Source organism: Loxodonta africana, chromosome 7, assembly GCF_030014295.1.
Source record: "Loxodonta africana isolate mLoxAfr1 chromosome 7, mLoxAfr1.hap2, whole genome shotgun sequence".
Lineage (NCBI taxonomy): Eukaryota > Metazoa > Chordata > Mammalia > Proboscidea > Elephantidae > Loxodonta > Loxodonta africana.
The window spans coordinates 115866423-115880865 of NC_087348.1; the positions used below are offsets into that span (position 1 = coordinate 115866423).

The window sequence follows — 14443 nt, forward strand, 5'->3', positions numbered from 1 at the left end:
CATTTCAGTAACATGGTCCTGCTTCAAACTGGACTATGGATAGGCATGAATGGGTAAAATCAAGCAGATGCTTTAAAACTGGATTTATTTACAATTTAGTTCCCTATAGGCTGGTCTACATTAGTCCATTTTATTTTCACAAATCCTGGAATGTTAGTTTGGAAATAGGAACAAGAACACTCTAATAGAATATAACTTTTTTACTTTTCATTGGAACATAGCTCCCTCTGTCCTTTCTAGGACTAAGCTCCTCATTCATCCTACCAACAAAGGCAGAAAAGTATCTTTGTTAGGCATGCCAAATTTGTATGGAGAACTCTCATTCAAATTTCTTAAAACTATCATGTCATTAAAAAGTGAAGGAGTTTTGATAATTTTATCTTTTAAAATTGTGTTTATTATTACATTCTATTACCATGGGGATTTTACATGCAACAATCACACTTGAAAAAATATTTCAATTTAAACCCTACTACTGTTCGCTCTACAACCTGCAGTACCAAGGAGTCCTTGGTCAAATTAGCTACTCCTAAATGATATAAACTTTAATTTTTATGCTGGACTTCCATGTACCTTAAAAATTATAAAGACATTTAATAAATGTTTATACTATATTTTTGTGGTGTAGGACACTTTGGAATATCTTTTAATACGCACTTACCCTTATACAACCATTTAATCTCAAATTGTCATTATTATAAATGTTCTCATCTCTGTTCACACCAGCTACTGTTTATTAAATGATTATTGTTCCAGGCACAGTTTAGCATCTGTGATCTTCCCTAACCCACAAAGGAAGTCCTTGGACGGTACAGATGATCAACATGCTCTGCTGTTAACCAAAAGGTTGGAGGTTCAAGTTTACCCAGAAGGGCATTGGGAGGCCTGGTGATCTATTTCTGAAAATCAGTCATTGAAAACCCTATGATGGGGTGCCATGAGTCAGTATCAACTCACAGGCAATTGATTTAATTCACAAATAATCCTGACAGATAGGTATTTTTTAACCCTATTTATAAAGAGAAAACCGAGACCCATAGAAATTACTTGTTCCAGGTCACGTAGCTAGGAAGTAACAAACCAAGACTCACAACTGACTTCAAACTTATCCTCTCTTACTGCCTCAATTTATCAAGTGTGGCAAGTTAGGGAAGGCTGACTATCCCTAAGTAGTTTACGGGCTCCAATTACCCCTCAGTCACACTGGAGTCTAAGTAAGTTTCATGACACTCCCAAGGAATGAGAAGTGGATAGAACTATTCACCCGAAACAAGGCTGAGAGCAAACAAAATAGGAAACACGACCGCTTACATCCAATTGCCCTTTTTATGGTATCGTCCCCCCACAATCCCAAAACTTCTGTATAGACTTAGGAATTCTTTCAAGTATTACTTTCCTTTTACTTGTCTATTTCTGTTTTCTGTATCATCTCTACTACCCATAGCACTAAAGCTCCTAACACTAAGTAACAAATATGCATATTTAAAAAAATTCAAAGACATATATGTTCACAAATGATTTATTTAGTGTTATATTGATTGATATTGATAAAATAAAAAAAATAGTAGGTGATAATACCTATAAAAGTTAATTCTATTTTGTCAACATTTCTTATAAATTACTTGCTTTTGGTTCCGTAATCCATAATTCTCACTTCCTAATAGCCTGTCTAAAAAACTGTCCTATATAGGGTTGCCATGAGTCGGAATTGGCTTGATGGCAACGGGGTTTTTTTTTTTTTTTTAAGAGCCTGTCTCTTTGCCATTCTTTTGCTGTTATTACGAACCTAAAAGCCTCTAAAACAAACAAACAAAAAACCCATACCCATTGCCATCGAGTCAATTCTGACTCATAGAGACCCTATAGGACAGGGTAGGACAGCCCCATAGAGTTTCCAAGGAGCAGCTGGTGGATTTGAACTGCCAACCTTCTGGTTAGCAGCCGTAGCACTAAACCACTACACCACCAGAGTTTCCACAGAAGCCTCTGGTATTCTCCAGACACCCATTGAAGTAGCTTTCTCAGTTGCAATGACCTCAGACATGAGAAAAACTACCTACTGGCATTTTCTGATCAACAGCCAAAATGCTGTTCTAAAAGAGAAAGTTCTTCAAACCAAAAAGATGCCTTACATAGGAACTGAGTCAGCTGCCATCATTAGTCCCTGGAATCATTACCTTGTATTACACAATAAAAGCATTAAAACTGATAAACAAAAAACACTCTAGTTGGAGCTCTTTCATGCTTGAGCTGTCTTTTGTTTGTACCGTTACATATGAACACTGCTGCTTCTAGGGTCATCAGAGATACTTCAGAGCTAATTCTCTTTTCTTTGGCCTTTCTTTTTAGAAGTCATTCATACTCCTTCACCCTTCCAACTTGATTATCGCTTCTCCTCCAGCTCTGCCTTGCTTCTTTCTGGACACTTGCTTCATCTTCGCCTTCCAACTCTGGCTTCACTTTTATTCCCTTTAGTTAAGGACTCTTTCCATATGCCAGAGAAATGTGGACAGGATAGAGATGTGACTAAAATTTCTATTTCACACTTTTGATGCACTCCACACATTAAACTTCAGCATCTTACCACTTTTGAGTTTTTTTTTTTTTTTTTTTACCTAGCCTGTTTACAATAACAGGGATCATTTCAGGAAATGAGTTGCAGAAAATATTACACTCACTCCTCACTTAGGGACATGGTTAGGTTCCAAAGACCAGGTCATTATGTGAAAACCAGTGTCTTAGTTACCTAGTGCTGCTATAACAAATACCAAAAATGGATGGCTTTAACGAAGAGAAATTTATTTTCCTCATAGTAAACTAGGCTAGAAGTCCAAATTCAAGGCATCAGCTCCAGGGGAAAGCTTTCTCTGTCAGCTCTGGAGGGAGGTCCTTCTCATCCATTTCCCCCGGGACTAGGACCTTCTCCAAAAAGGAACTCCAGGTCCAAAGGATGAGTTCTGCTCCCGGCACTGCTTTCTTGGTGGTATGAGGTCCCCCTGCCTCTCTGCTCACTTCTCTCTTTTATATCTCAAAAGAGATTGGCTCAAGATACAATCCAATCTTGTAGATTGAGTCCTGCCTTGTTAACGTATCTGCTGCCTATCCCACCTCATTAACATCATAGAGGTAGGATTTACAACACATAAGAAAATCATACACAATGACAACATAGTGGACAACCACACAATACTGGGAATCATGGCCTAGTCAAACCAACACACATATTATTGGGGGACACAATTCAATCCAAGATAATTGATGTTATGGAAAACTGGAGGATGACCACATCAGATCATAAAATGGAGGATTACATCATTACATAATTGCCAAATTACATCATTACAATACTGCCAAACCACTGAGAGTCATGGCCCAGCCAAGCTGACATATAACCTTAACCATCACAGCCAGTCTCACACCTTGGTGTTCGTTACTGCCAGATGTACATTATTAATGTGCAAGATGGAAGGATAGTAGATTTTCTACTATTGTCCCAAGTGAAAAATGTAGGACAATGAGATAGTCAATAAGCGAGGAGCGGGTGTAGCTAAGTAATCTTCATGTAAGGACTTAATAAATTGTAGCTTTTTAAGTATGCACATATACTGAGGTCCATGCCATGAACCACTTAATTGATGAAGCCAGGCTCAACCAACACTTCCATTAAGACACAAGGATCTAAAATTCCACAGCAGAATAGATTCTACTAGAATACTACTTGTAAGTGTTAAAACTAAAGAACAGACAGGGTCCATTTGTTCACTCTATTCACTGAAAACTTAGATGAACAAAACAATGCAGATGCCGAAATACAATTTTAAAGTATTTTTGGCTAAATTTGTCTCTGCAATCCTCTCATCCTTAACATAGATACTTCTGTGGGAAAAGTTATAGATAAAAATTAATAAAATACATTTCAATCATTAATATCTAGATAAAACTGAATAGAAAAAAGAAAGAGCATTATAAAGCATGAAAATATATATCATGAAATTATTGTTGAATGTGATGGTTGAAAGACTCTGGAGACCTGAAATCCATTTCTATGGGAAACTTTAAGGAAAGAGAAAAGCACTCCTCTACCTGGAACAGGTAAACTCAGTCGGATTCCCAGGAAGGGGGACTGAATTGAATAATATATTGAGGTTTCTTCTATGGCCCACTGATTTAGATAATGATAATGGTTAAAATATATTAGCGAAGATCACTTAATACTGCAAATGGGTAATAGACACAGGCAGGTATTAAATGCAATGAACACATGCAGATGTTAGACTAAACACATTTTAATATATATCATGTTTCTACTAAACTGACAAGACATGAACAGCTCATTCATTTGACAGTCACCTGTTTAAAGCCATTGTTATATAATTTTAAAATATATTTAATGACTTAAAAATTAGTCAGATTATGCTTTCTATGTACATCAGATACAAATTTTATTAAGCAGTAGAGTCCCATTTCACAGAAATTAAGATGAAATATGTTTTAAACAAGATAGTCTGCCATGAAGATATACAAAAATATAGAAATACAGGTCACATGATACACGGAAACAAGAGTCATGATCTTCATATTTACAGGAATTTATGAAATCTTCTCTGAAGGAAATGTGCTACAATTCAGTCAAACTTCTCATCTTGAAAATAATCCGCAAGACTGAGGTATTCTTCAAGTTGACCATATTTCTGCATATACAATACAAAAACTAGTTATTTTATGCAAAAAAAATGAAGATACGCCAAGCTTTTCAATCTACAGACACAAACGGGAAAAAGTACGTTTCATGGTAATTGTGAACAAAATCGTTTTTAGTATAAACAGGGGTTCAATTTAGAACAAGCATTTCTTACAGAAAACACTGGAAAGAGTTCAAGGTGAGGATGATTACTATTTTCATAACTCATAATGTTTCTTATGCTTATAACAGAAATGTAATGACTTTAATAATTTATTTGAAAAAGTTTTGTTGAATGCACAATATATATCAAATATTTCCCTAATAAATGTCTAGTTACAAGAAACATAAGATACTTTCCCTGCTCCTAAGGAGAACAGAGCTAAGTATCGCTACACCAGTAACAGTAAGTGCCACACAGAAGTACAGACACTGCATTATGGGGGTTCAGAAGTGCAGTCATGGTTAGTTGAGGGGACCAGGAAACACTTCATGAAAAATTGGCTTTCAAGCTGTGCCCAGGAGAAAAATATTCTGTAGGTAAAGATTCGATGGGGGCAGCTTTCTGTAGGAACAACAGTCCATCTAATAGTGACAAGACAAGAAAGTATGAGATATGACTACAATCAGAGATTTTTTTTAGGGGAATAGAGAGAGAGAGGGCTGAACCAAAAAGGTTGAGGTAAGAGAATAAAAAACATGAAATGTTAGGTTGAGTTTAGTAATAATTTGACAGGCAATAGAAAGCTGCTAAAGGCTTTTGAGCAGAGGACTGAAAATTGTAAAACAGCCATGTGTAGAATAGGTTGGCAGCTGGTTATGGGTCAGGTAATGAGGGCCCAGATTTGTGTGATAGCAATGAAGCTGGAAAGTAAAGAGCAAGGTAGAACAAGTTAAGAGAAGAGTCAAGGACGATTTGAAGATTTTAAGAATGAGAGGGTAGGAGAATAATGACAGGGGTACTTCTCAGGGAAGATGGGTGAAGGGAAGAGATAATAAGTGATCACTTTCAGGTATGCAGAATTCCAGGTACTTAGGAACGAAGTGGAAACCCCGGTGGTACAGTGGTTAAGGGTTTGGCTGCTAACAAAAAGGTCAGCAGTTCAAATCCACTAGGTACTTCCTGGAAACTCTATGGGGCAGTTCTACGCTGTCCCTATAGGGTTACTATGAACCGGAGTTGACTTGATGGCAACAGGTTTTTTTTTTTTTTTTTGGTTTTATGAGGAGAGTTACTTCAGCTGAGAAGATTAAATGATCCAATGGTTTCTTGGCTCTGTTCATGAACTTTAATTTCAAGCCCAATGAGGTGAGAGAGGATTCTGCTGAGCCACATTTCTGTGGTGAAAGGAACGCACAGAAGGTATGTGAAGAGTATGGTATCCTTCTAGACATGGACCATGAAACCCATTCTTCCCTCAGATCTCTGTGATTGGATCACTTCCTCTGGGAAGGATGAAGAAAAGAACTTGAGGTGGAAGAGTCTATGGACTAGTTAGGGATTCTCTTGGCCTAGTACTCAGACAGCTTCCATTAGATAAGTATTCTAGGATTAAAAACCTACACTTTGAAAGTATGGTTATTTGCCTGCTTTTTACATTATCTTTCTTTCTATTCTTTTTTCTCTATTATCTAGTAGATCTCCTTTGGAAAATTACAATTTATCTCAGCTCTACTCAGAAAAGAAGAGGAAAAGCTCTCCTTGCTTTTATTACTAAAACAGGTAATATTCATCGCTCACTTACTATTTGCTAGGTTCTATATTAAATGCCTAAAATGTGCTATTTGTAACTTTAATTATTATTATTTTGTTCCTATTTTACAGATGAGAAAAACTTAGGCTTGCAGAAATAAGGTAACTTGCCCTAAACTTCTACAGCAAGTAAGTGGCAGAGCAAATATTCAAAATCATGCTTTTAATTACTACATTATACTGTTTTTGAGATTTAAATGGTGGGGGTGGGGAGACAAAAAAACCCAGTGCCCTCGAGCACTTCAGTGAAAAAAGAAAAATCTCGAAAGGGAAAGGGAAACTCAGACGGCAATTACTATTACCTGGCTATCACCTGACCTAAAGCCTTTCCTTCCATAATTTTTCTTTACTAAAAATCTGGAGAGTTTTGGGTTTATTTTAACAATGAAGACTGCTCTCTTACAGTGTTAGAGAGATCCATCAATGAAAATAGCTGGAATTGTGGGAATGGAGTATGAGAGAGAGCTCAGTACATACAAGGAAGAGTGTGGAGTCTTCTACCCAAAGTAGCAGCTAGACTTGCAAAAAGGAATGGATGTGCCAAGGGACAGAGATTTAGAGAGGCCGAGGATATAATCTAGGTGCAACATGTTCTTTTAAGCAGTGGTCCTTAATCTTTAATTCGGTTAAGAATCACCTACTTTAACATTAGGTGTTTACTACCCCCAAGCATTCTCAACCAGTAGGTCTGGGGTAAGGCCAGGGATTATGGATTTTTTTCACAAACTCCTAACCAAAACAAAACAACAAAAGCATGCCAGTTGCCATCTCATAGATACCCCACGTGTTATGTATTCTACTCTGGGCTCTGTAGGGCTTTCATGGATGTGACCAGACCTTCTCTTCTGTGACTTCTCTTGGCGGGTTTGAATTATCAACCTTTTGGGTAGTAGTCTGGTACTTAACTAATTTGTGCCACCTAGGGATGCCACACAAACTCCTAGGTGATTCTAATATAGGTTTTTCAGGGCCATGTTGTGAGAAGTACCAGTTTAAGGCATGGAAGAAAAGAACAACGAAAAAAATGTTGAAAAAGGGAAAAGGAAGGGAACAAATGAGAAGAGTTTCAGAAAGGTGAGGGATATTCAATTATAATTTTAGATTCTTACTTATGTTAACAGTATTTAGGCCATATGTTTAAAAATTACTTTAAATACAACTGTGAAATTAAAACTTGATACTTCTATTGACATACTTTCTTCATCCTGGTTCTCGTACCCACCACCCCATCCCAACAATCCTATGAACATCCCTGGAAACCTCATCATCACACGAACTTTTGTCTTAATGAAAAAAAAAAGTTAGAATTTCGCCAGTAGCATACTACGGCATATTCTTCAGCTCTATTTTAGAATGACATGTATTATTATTACATTTATTATATATAATAAATATATAAATATATAATACACATTCATTACATTGTTTTATTATAATTTTCTTATCATTTGCTCTCTTCTTACACTTACAGGGGTTTTTCTTACCCCTTTAGTATCACTAGATTTAAAAAAGATCATCCTAGTTTAAGGGTTAGGAACAAGAATGGAAAGAATAAAGTCAGTCTAACTGGCAGGCCTTTAGGAAGAAGGGACAGGTAAAGGAAAAAGCAACGTGTGAAACACAAGCTGGGAAGGAAAAACAAACAGTTTGTGTAAGACAAAAGACGGGGTTGACATCATTGGGAGTTAAGAGCACAAAGAGCAATGGATATGGCCATTCAAACAGCACTGAGTTCAAAGAATTCTAAAGGGTCTTAGTAACTGGGGTCATGAGACTGCAGTCAAAGGAGGAGGCTCCCATCATAAGAACACATGCAGGGCTATCGCTCTAACACACACAGGCACACAGGGATGGACAGAGTCAAGCTAAGAAATGTCAGAGCACTTGATAAATCATGAAATTTAATCACAGCACAAAAAGTTGTATATAAGTTTACACTGGCTATAAACTTCAATGGTTTCTAGGTAAAATTTTGAGAAAGTCCATGGACAAATTTTTTTTTAAAGTAGGAGGAATCCCAAAAAGAAAATGAGGCCCTTTGGGATTTTTATGTGCAAAAAATGTGCATATTGTTCCAAACACACATGACCTTGAAATACCATCAATGCTCAATGCTAAGTGTTAGTCTTTTAGCATGATATAACACTTAGCTTTTCTCTTCCTAAGAATTTCTTAGGAAATTCCTAATCCCTTCTGATGTCCCAAAATATTAAGATTTCTCTAAGCTACATGATTTGGAGATCCTTTTTATTTTTCTTCATTGTAATATTATTCTACATTAACTATTAATACATAATATAAGCACAGTGATTTTTCTACACCCAGTACACAATCCTTTATAAATGTGTCCCAATAAGTCTTGTCAGTTCCACCTAAGGTTTGGCAACACTTAAACACATCAATAAAAGCACTTAAGAGTTTAATGTTGCCTAGGTAAATGAAGACGGGAGTCTGGAAATTATTGGATAAATGATGGTTCTCCCCTAAGGCAAACAAAAAAGCACAAAAAGACAGGTGGGGGGAGAAGAACAATGTCAGCCTAGTTGGCAGGGGAAGGGAGAAGCAGGAGTAAAGTAAAAGAAAAAAGCTGAAGAGATTAAAATGAGAGAAAGAAGACTTAACGGTCAAGATGTGGGCGGCAGGCCAGGGGATCACTGGCTGGTGGCTGCGGTGGAAGGATAATTGTCAAAAGGGAAAACCAATAGTGATGTTATTCTCCAGACAAGGGAGACGTCCTCTCAGTTCTAAGAAGTTCCTTTTTTGTTGTTCTCTTTTACTTTCCCTTTGCTCATACATTTATTCTCTAGTTCTCTTGCCTTCTTCATTTTCCTCTTTTTCAAGTTTCCCTATGACATAACTCAGGCAGTGGATCTCAGGTCAGGCTTTCTTTTTTTTTTTTTTTTTAAGATAAAAATACCAGTGATCTTAGTTGCCTGGAAATCTACTATTTGTTCTCTCTTACACATTCATGTAACTAGACTTGTTTCAGAAGACTGCAATCATATTAGCATTCTTTCCATTTACAATAAACAATTCTAAAAGCTCTGTGAGCAGATCAGAGCTTATAAACTGCCAGGAGATCCTCAGGAATCCACTGCACTCTTCAAAACTCCCACTTTATCCTTGATATCAAATTTAGTGATCAACAGGATATGGGGGAATCAAAATCAGTGCCTTGGCCTGAAACCTCTGCAACCCCCTTGGATCTCCAGTTACAATTCTCACTGCTCAGCCCCATGTCCTCAAGAAAAGGATGTGGGCGGTATCAGAACTGGCAGCTGAGACCCCTTCCTCAGACTGGCATGAGGTGCTTCTTCACTCTCAGGTCACAAGAACTGGTCTAAAGAACAGGAAGTGGACAAGCAGAGGTGAGTCCTATACTTTCTCAAAGAAAACAAAGGAACTTAATATGTTTGTAAGGGATACTACATACATAAAAGTGAAAAGACAGACACCTTTCATTAAGGGACAGTATTACTGCTTATTAAAATTTAGCTGATGAGCTGAGCGAATGCTTGTAACAGCTGGGCACCTTTTCAGGGTAGGACAATGCTAAGCATGAAAGGAAGAGGTGGAAAGGAAGATACAAACACAGTGAAGGAAAGAGAGATTCTCTCTTAAATTTCACTTTCATCTAATCGTTTGTATCCTTTACCTGATTATAATTAGGCTCCAGAATCTACCGAATGGGATGGTTCTTACACATTCATTTTACCTTCTTAATCCAGCCACTTTCTTTTGACTGATTGAAAATTCTTTCCACTGTTTCTTTAACCTGTTCACCTTCCGCTTCTTCTTTCTTTGCAATGGAGCAACATTCCTGGTAGAGCTTGAATTTAAAATGTTTCAGTTTGTGATAAATCCTGGTACGGTCAGCACAAATTCTACCAACGGTAAACACCTGAATCAAGAAATAAACATTATTATCTGACCTATCAAGCTGATAACAGGGTAACGAGTATACAGCCTTACTAGTTTTCAGGTTTTCTTTAGTGGTAAAATCTAATAAATATATTCTTTATTTTTGTTTATACAGTAAAACCTGCAAAAGCCATAACGTGTATAAGGCAGAAACCTGTCAGAGAAAGAAAACTCAAATATTTTCCACAAAAAACAGCAACAGAGAAGTGGGAAGACTGCACCCTATCAAAGCTGTAAAACTTTCGCGACCCAGAACAACAAGGCAGTCCCATTGAGTGCCAGCTCTCACAGGTTTCACTGTACAATGATTCTTTTACCTTCTCTTATTCAACTCAGTCAACAAAAAACCTGAGAATCCACATTTCAAGTATTGGGATAGGTGCTGGAGATATATAAATAAAAGATACACTACCTGTATTAGGAAGTTTATATCTTGGAAGAAAGAAAAATGATTATGAAATGATGTGACAAATGCCATGTATAGAAGCTATCAAGGCACAGAGGAGGGGCACTTAACCTGATCCAGATAGGAGATGTGTCCCCAAGGAGGTAATGCTTGAATTGAGTCTTGAGAAAAGAGAGTCAGCCAAGTTTGGAAAGGAGGCGAGAAATAGCTTGTAACATAGAAGGAATGGCACACGTGAAAGCAAGAAACAGTATGCAAGGTATTATAGGTACATATTTACTGAGTTAAAAATACTTAGATTGCGATAATTTTCTAGACATAAGTAACCTGTTAAACTGAAACACAATCTCATACCAATACTAAGCATCGGCAGTTTTTTTACTAAATTTTTTTTCCAAAAAAAAAATGCTGTAAAGTAAAAAAAAATCTTTGTTTTTAGGCATATTTATTGCCTTAATCGATGTGTCCTATGTGAATAAAGCACATTAATTTTTTTCTTATCAACTAGCTATGGGGATTTTAATTTCTATGTTTATATGGTCCTCTGGAGCCCTGGTAGTGCAGTGGTTATGAGCTCGGCTGCTAATCAAAAGGTTGGCAGTTCAAATCTACCAGCCGCTCCCTGGAAACCCTATCAGGCAGTTCTACTCTGCCTTGTAGGATCGCTATAAGTCGGAATCAACTTGATGGCAATGGGTATGGCTTTTTGCGGGGGTGGTATCGATTATCTATTGAACATCATTACTTGTATGTTTCCTTGCAGGGTGGCCTCAGAAAAAAGTACAATTCCTAAAACTTTAATACTTGTACTGAACTCATGAAAGCAGTTATATAGAGAAATATTTTCCCATGTGTTTGTTAAATATTATGTTTTCACTGCAAGAATGTTTTAATGTTCTTTGCCTTTATTTCACGAAATGAATTTTTTTTAGATATTTGAATCAACTTTTTTATATACAATCTTTGTTCCTTCACAGGAATTTTGATGCTCTAGAAATGATTTTCTAACCATTTTCCTCTCCAGGATTAGTTGTGGACAGCAAAGGCAGTGAGTGTACAGTAATATTTTTGATCTATACAACAGAATATGGTCTTTTAAGTATTACGTCACTTTTATTAGGACTCTAAGTGTCCTATAAAAAGTCATAGATCAGTTTTTAAAACGCTAAGGAAATATGCATATGACTATAAAAAGATGACTATACTGAGAAAGAAATATGTGTTTTATGGCAACTTGCCAAATAAAACATTAAAGACTAATTCTGAATTAATTATCCCCATATAAACATGAAAGTAAATCTTACAACCCAGATTTCCCAGCGGCATCTGGTCAAATATAGCCCAATAGTCCTGAGGACTTATACTACTCACTTTAGTAAAATAATTCAGATAAATAGGCTATTTCCATGTTAATAACTGGCTAGAGGAATTAAGAGATGACTTTGGGTTTCTAAGCCACTCTTCTCCCCAACAGGGATATGCAGACTCACCAGAAGATCTCAATATTAATACTGGTGCGTTTGTTAATGCAAACAAAACTCCATTGCCCTAACTGCCACCCGGCTCACAGAGACCCTACAGGGCAGAACAGAACTGCACCACACGGCTTCCAAGTTTGTAATCTTTAAGGAAGCAGACGGCCACATCTTTCTCTCACAGAGCAGCTGGTGGGTTTGAGCCACCAACCTTTCGACTAGCAGCTGAGTGCTTAAATACTGTACCGCCAGGGCTCCTTTATTAATGTAACTTCCAAATATTAAGATTTTAAAATAGAAGTAGTCTTCATCTACACTTTTTGTCTCTTCACATTGCACTGCTCTGCTCTGTTACTTATTCTTCAGTTAAGAATAAATTAACAAAATTTAAAAATTAACAGAGCCTAAGTTTTTTTTTTTTAAGTACATGGTTGGAGCCCTGGTGGCACAGTAGCTAAAAGCTCGGCTGCTAATCAAAATGTCGGCAGTTCAAATCCACCAGCTGCTCCCTGGAAACCCTGTTGGGCAGTTCTACTCTGCCCTGTAGGATCGCTCTAAGTCGGAATCAGCTTGACAGCAACAGGTTCGGCTTTTTGGTTCTTAAGTAAGAGGTTACTGCTCTAGACTCTGACAGGCTTCTGATATAGTCTGCGTTGAAGTATGGAACTCTTTCAGTTCCCTCATAAGAGGATGAATAGTCATCTTCAGTTATTTGCTTATGGATTATCTATTTGGTCGATCATCTCCTGCAAAGTTTTCTACCTGGGTCCAAGTCCCCTTCAGAAGCAAAGGCGATTCCTGCCTCCCCTGCCTCAGTAATCCCCCCCCACCAATTTGTATATGTAGAGAATACGCACTTATTATCTGATTAAATTAGGAAATGAATCTGCTGTATATGACATATTTTTCACATACAAAAATTGTACTGTCTTTCCTTGTATTATTTCTCCCTTCTCCTAGTGTTAATTTCCCTGCTTGTAAAAATAATCTCGAATTTTTTTGTGCAGGCTTATATACTGAAAATTTCTACATAATGAAAACTAAAGTTAAAAGAAAACAATACCTGCTTATCATGTGACATGAAATCATCTGTTTCCATAGTCCTGGTATTGTATAACTTCCCTGATAAATGCACTGAATATGTACAGAAGCGATGCAATCCACAAGCATGGCAGGAACGGTTTTCAGGATTCTTCTTGAGAATACGTACATTAGAGTAATTTTCTACCCGCTCCTGAACCAATCAAAAAAACAGAATGAAGCTTTAAAAGATCAAAATAAACACAAAAAGAACCTAACCAAATTAAAAACTATCTTAACCCGTTGCTGTCAAGTCGATTCCGACTCTTAGCGACCCTATAGGATAGGGTAGAACTGCCCCGTAGGGTTTCCAAGGAGCGCCTGGTGGATTCGAACTGCTGACCTTTTGGTTAGCAGCTGTAGCTCTTAACCATTATGCTACCAGGGTTTCCAAACCTATCTTAGGAATTATAATAATAGAAGAGTTTTAAGAGCAAAATACACTTATATTTCCTACTTTAATATACAGCACACAGTAGGTGTTTGATAATTTAAGTAAAAAGTAAATTTATAATCTAGGTTATTACACGAGAAGAAACCAGACTAGAAAAAAAAATCTGTTTTACGTCTCTTACACTCTTGAGTTACTACTAAGTACACCCACTCCTCATGTATCGACATGGTTGGGTTCCAAACACCAGGTCATTATGTGAAAATTGGTGTTATGCAAAAAGGCAGGATGACCACATCAGATCACAAAATGGAAGGTGACTACATAATTACATAACTGCTAAATTACATCATTATATAACTCCCAAACCACTGAGAATTATGGCCCAGCCAAGTTTACATACAACCTTAATCATCACAGCCAGTGTTACTACCACCTAGCACTTCGGCATTCATTACTGCCAGACGTATGCTGTTAATGTGCAAAATAGTTGAACAGTAGACTGAGAAATGTCGAATAACAAGATAGTTGGTAAGTGAGGAGTGGGCGTAGTGCTCTTAAGTTTAATTTACTTCTTTTGCCTCCTCTCATCTCTAGTCAGTACTAAGGAGGTACTGATTAAAATTTGAAAAAAAAAAAAAAAAGGCAGCATCAAAAATCAGAATAATTTAAAAAAAATTTACTGACTTTTAAGTAAAAAATTCAAAACTTGAGAACAACAACAGACTCAGTCTCT

The 14443-nt window shown here is 37.0% G+C and overlaps 1 protein-coding gene across 4 annotated transcripts in view; it reads right to left on the reverse strand.

The window, feature by feature from the left end:
* Positions 1-507: 507 nt before the first annotated feature.
* CCDC82 (coiled-coil domain containing 82) overlaps positions 508-14443 on the reverse strand; it is a 36537-nt gene continuing 22601 nt past the window's right edge. For 2 of the 4 annotated variants that reach the window (XM_003415657.4, XM_064288838.1), the window contains exons 7-9: positions 13300-13470; positions 10150-10335; positions 525-4691 (exon numbers count right to left, since the gene is read on the reverse strand). In XM_003415657.4, the coding sequence (XP_003415705.2) occupies positions 4626-4691; positions 10150-10335; positions 13300-13470 (423 nt within the window). In that variant the 3' untranslated portion in view covers positions 525-4625. Of the gene's footprint in view, positions 4692-10089; positions 10336-13299; positions 13471-14443 lie in introns of all 4 variants that reach the window. The other 2 variants (XR_002787123.2, XM_010595409.3) reach the window with 2 other exon arrangements.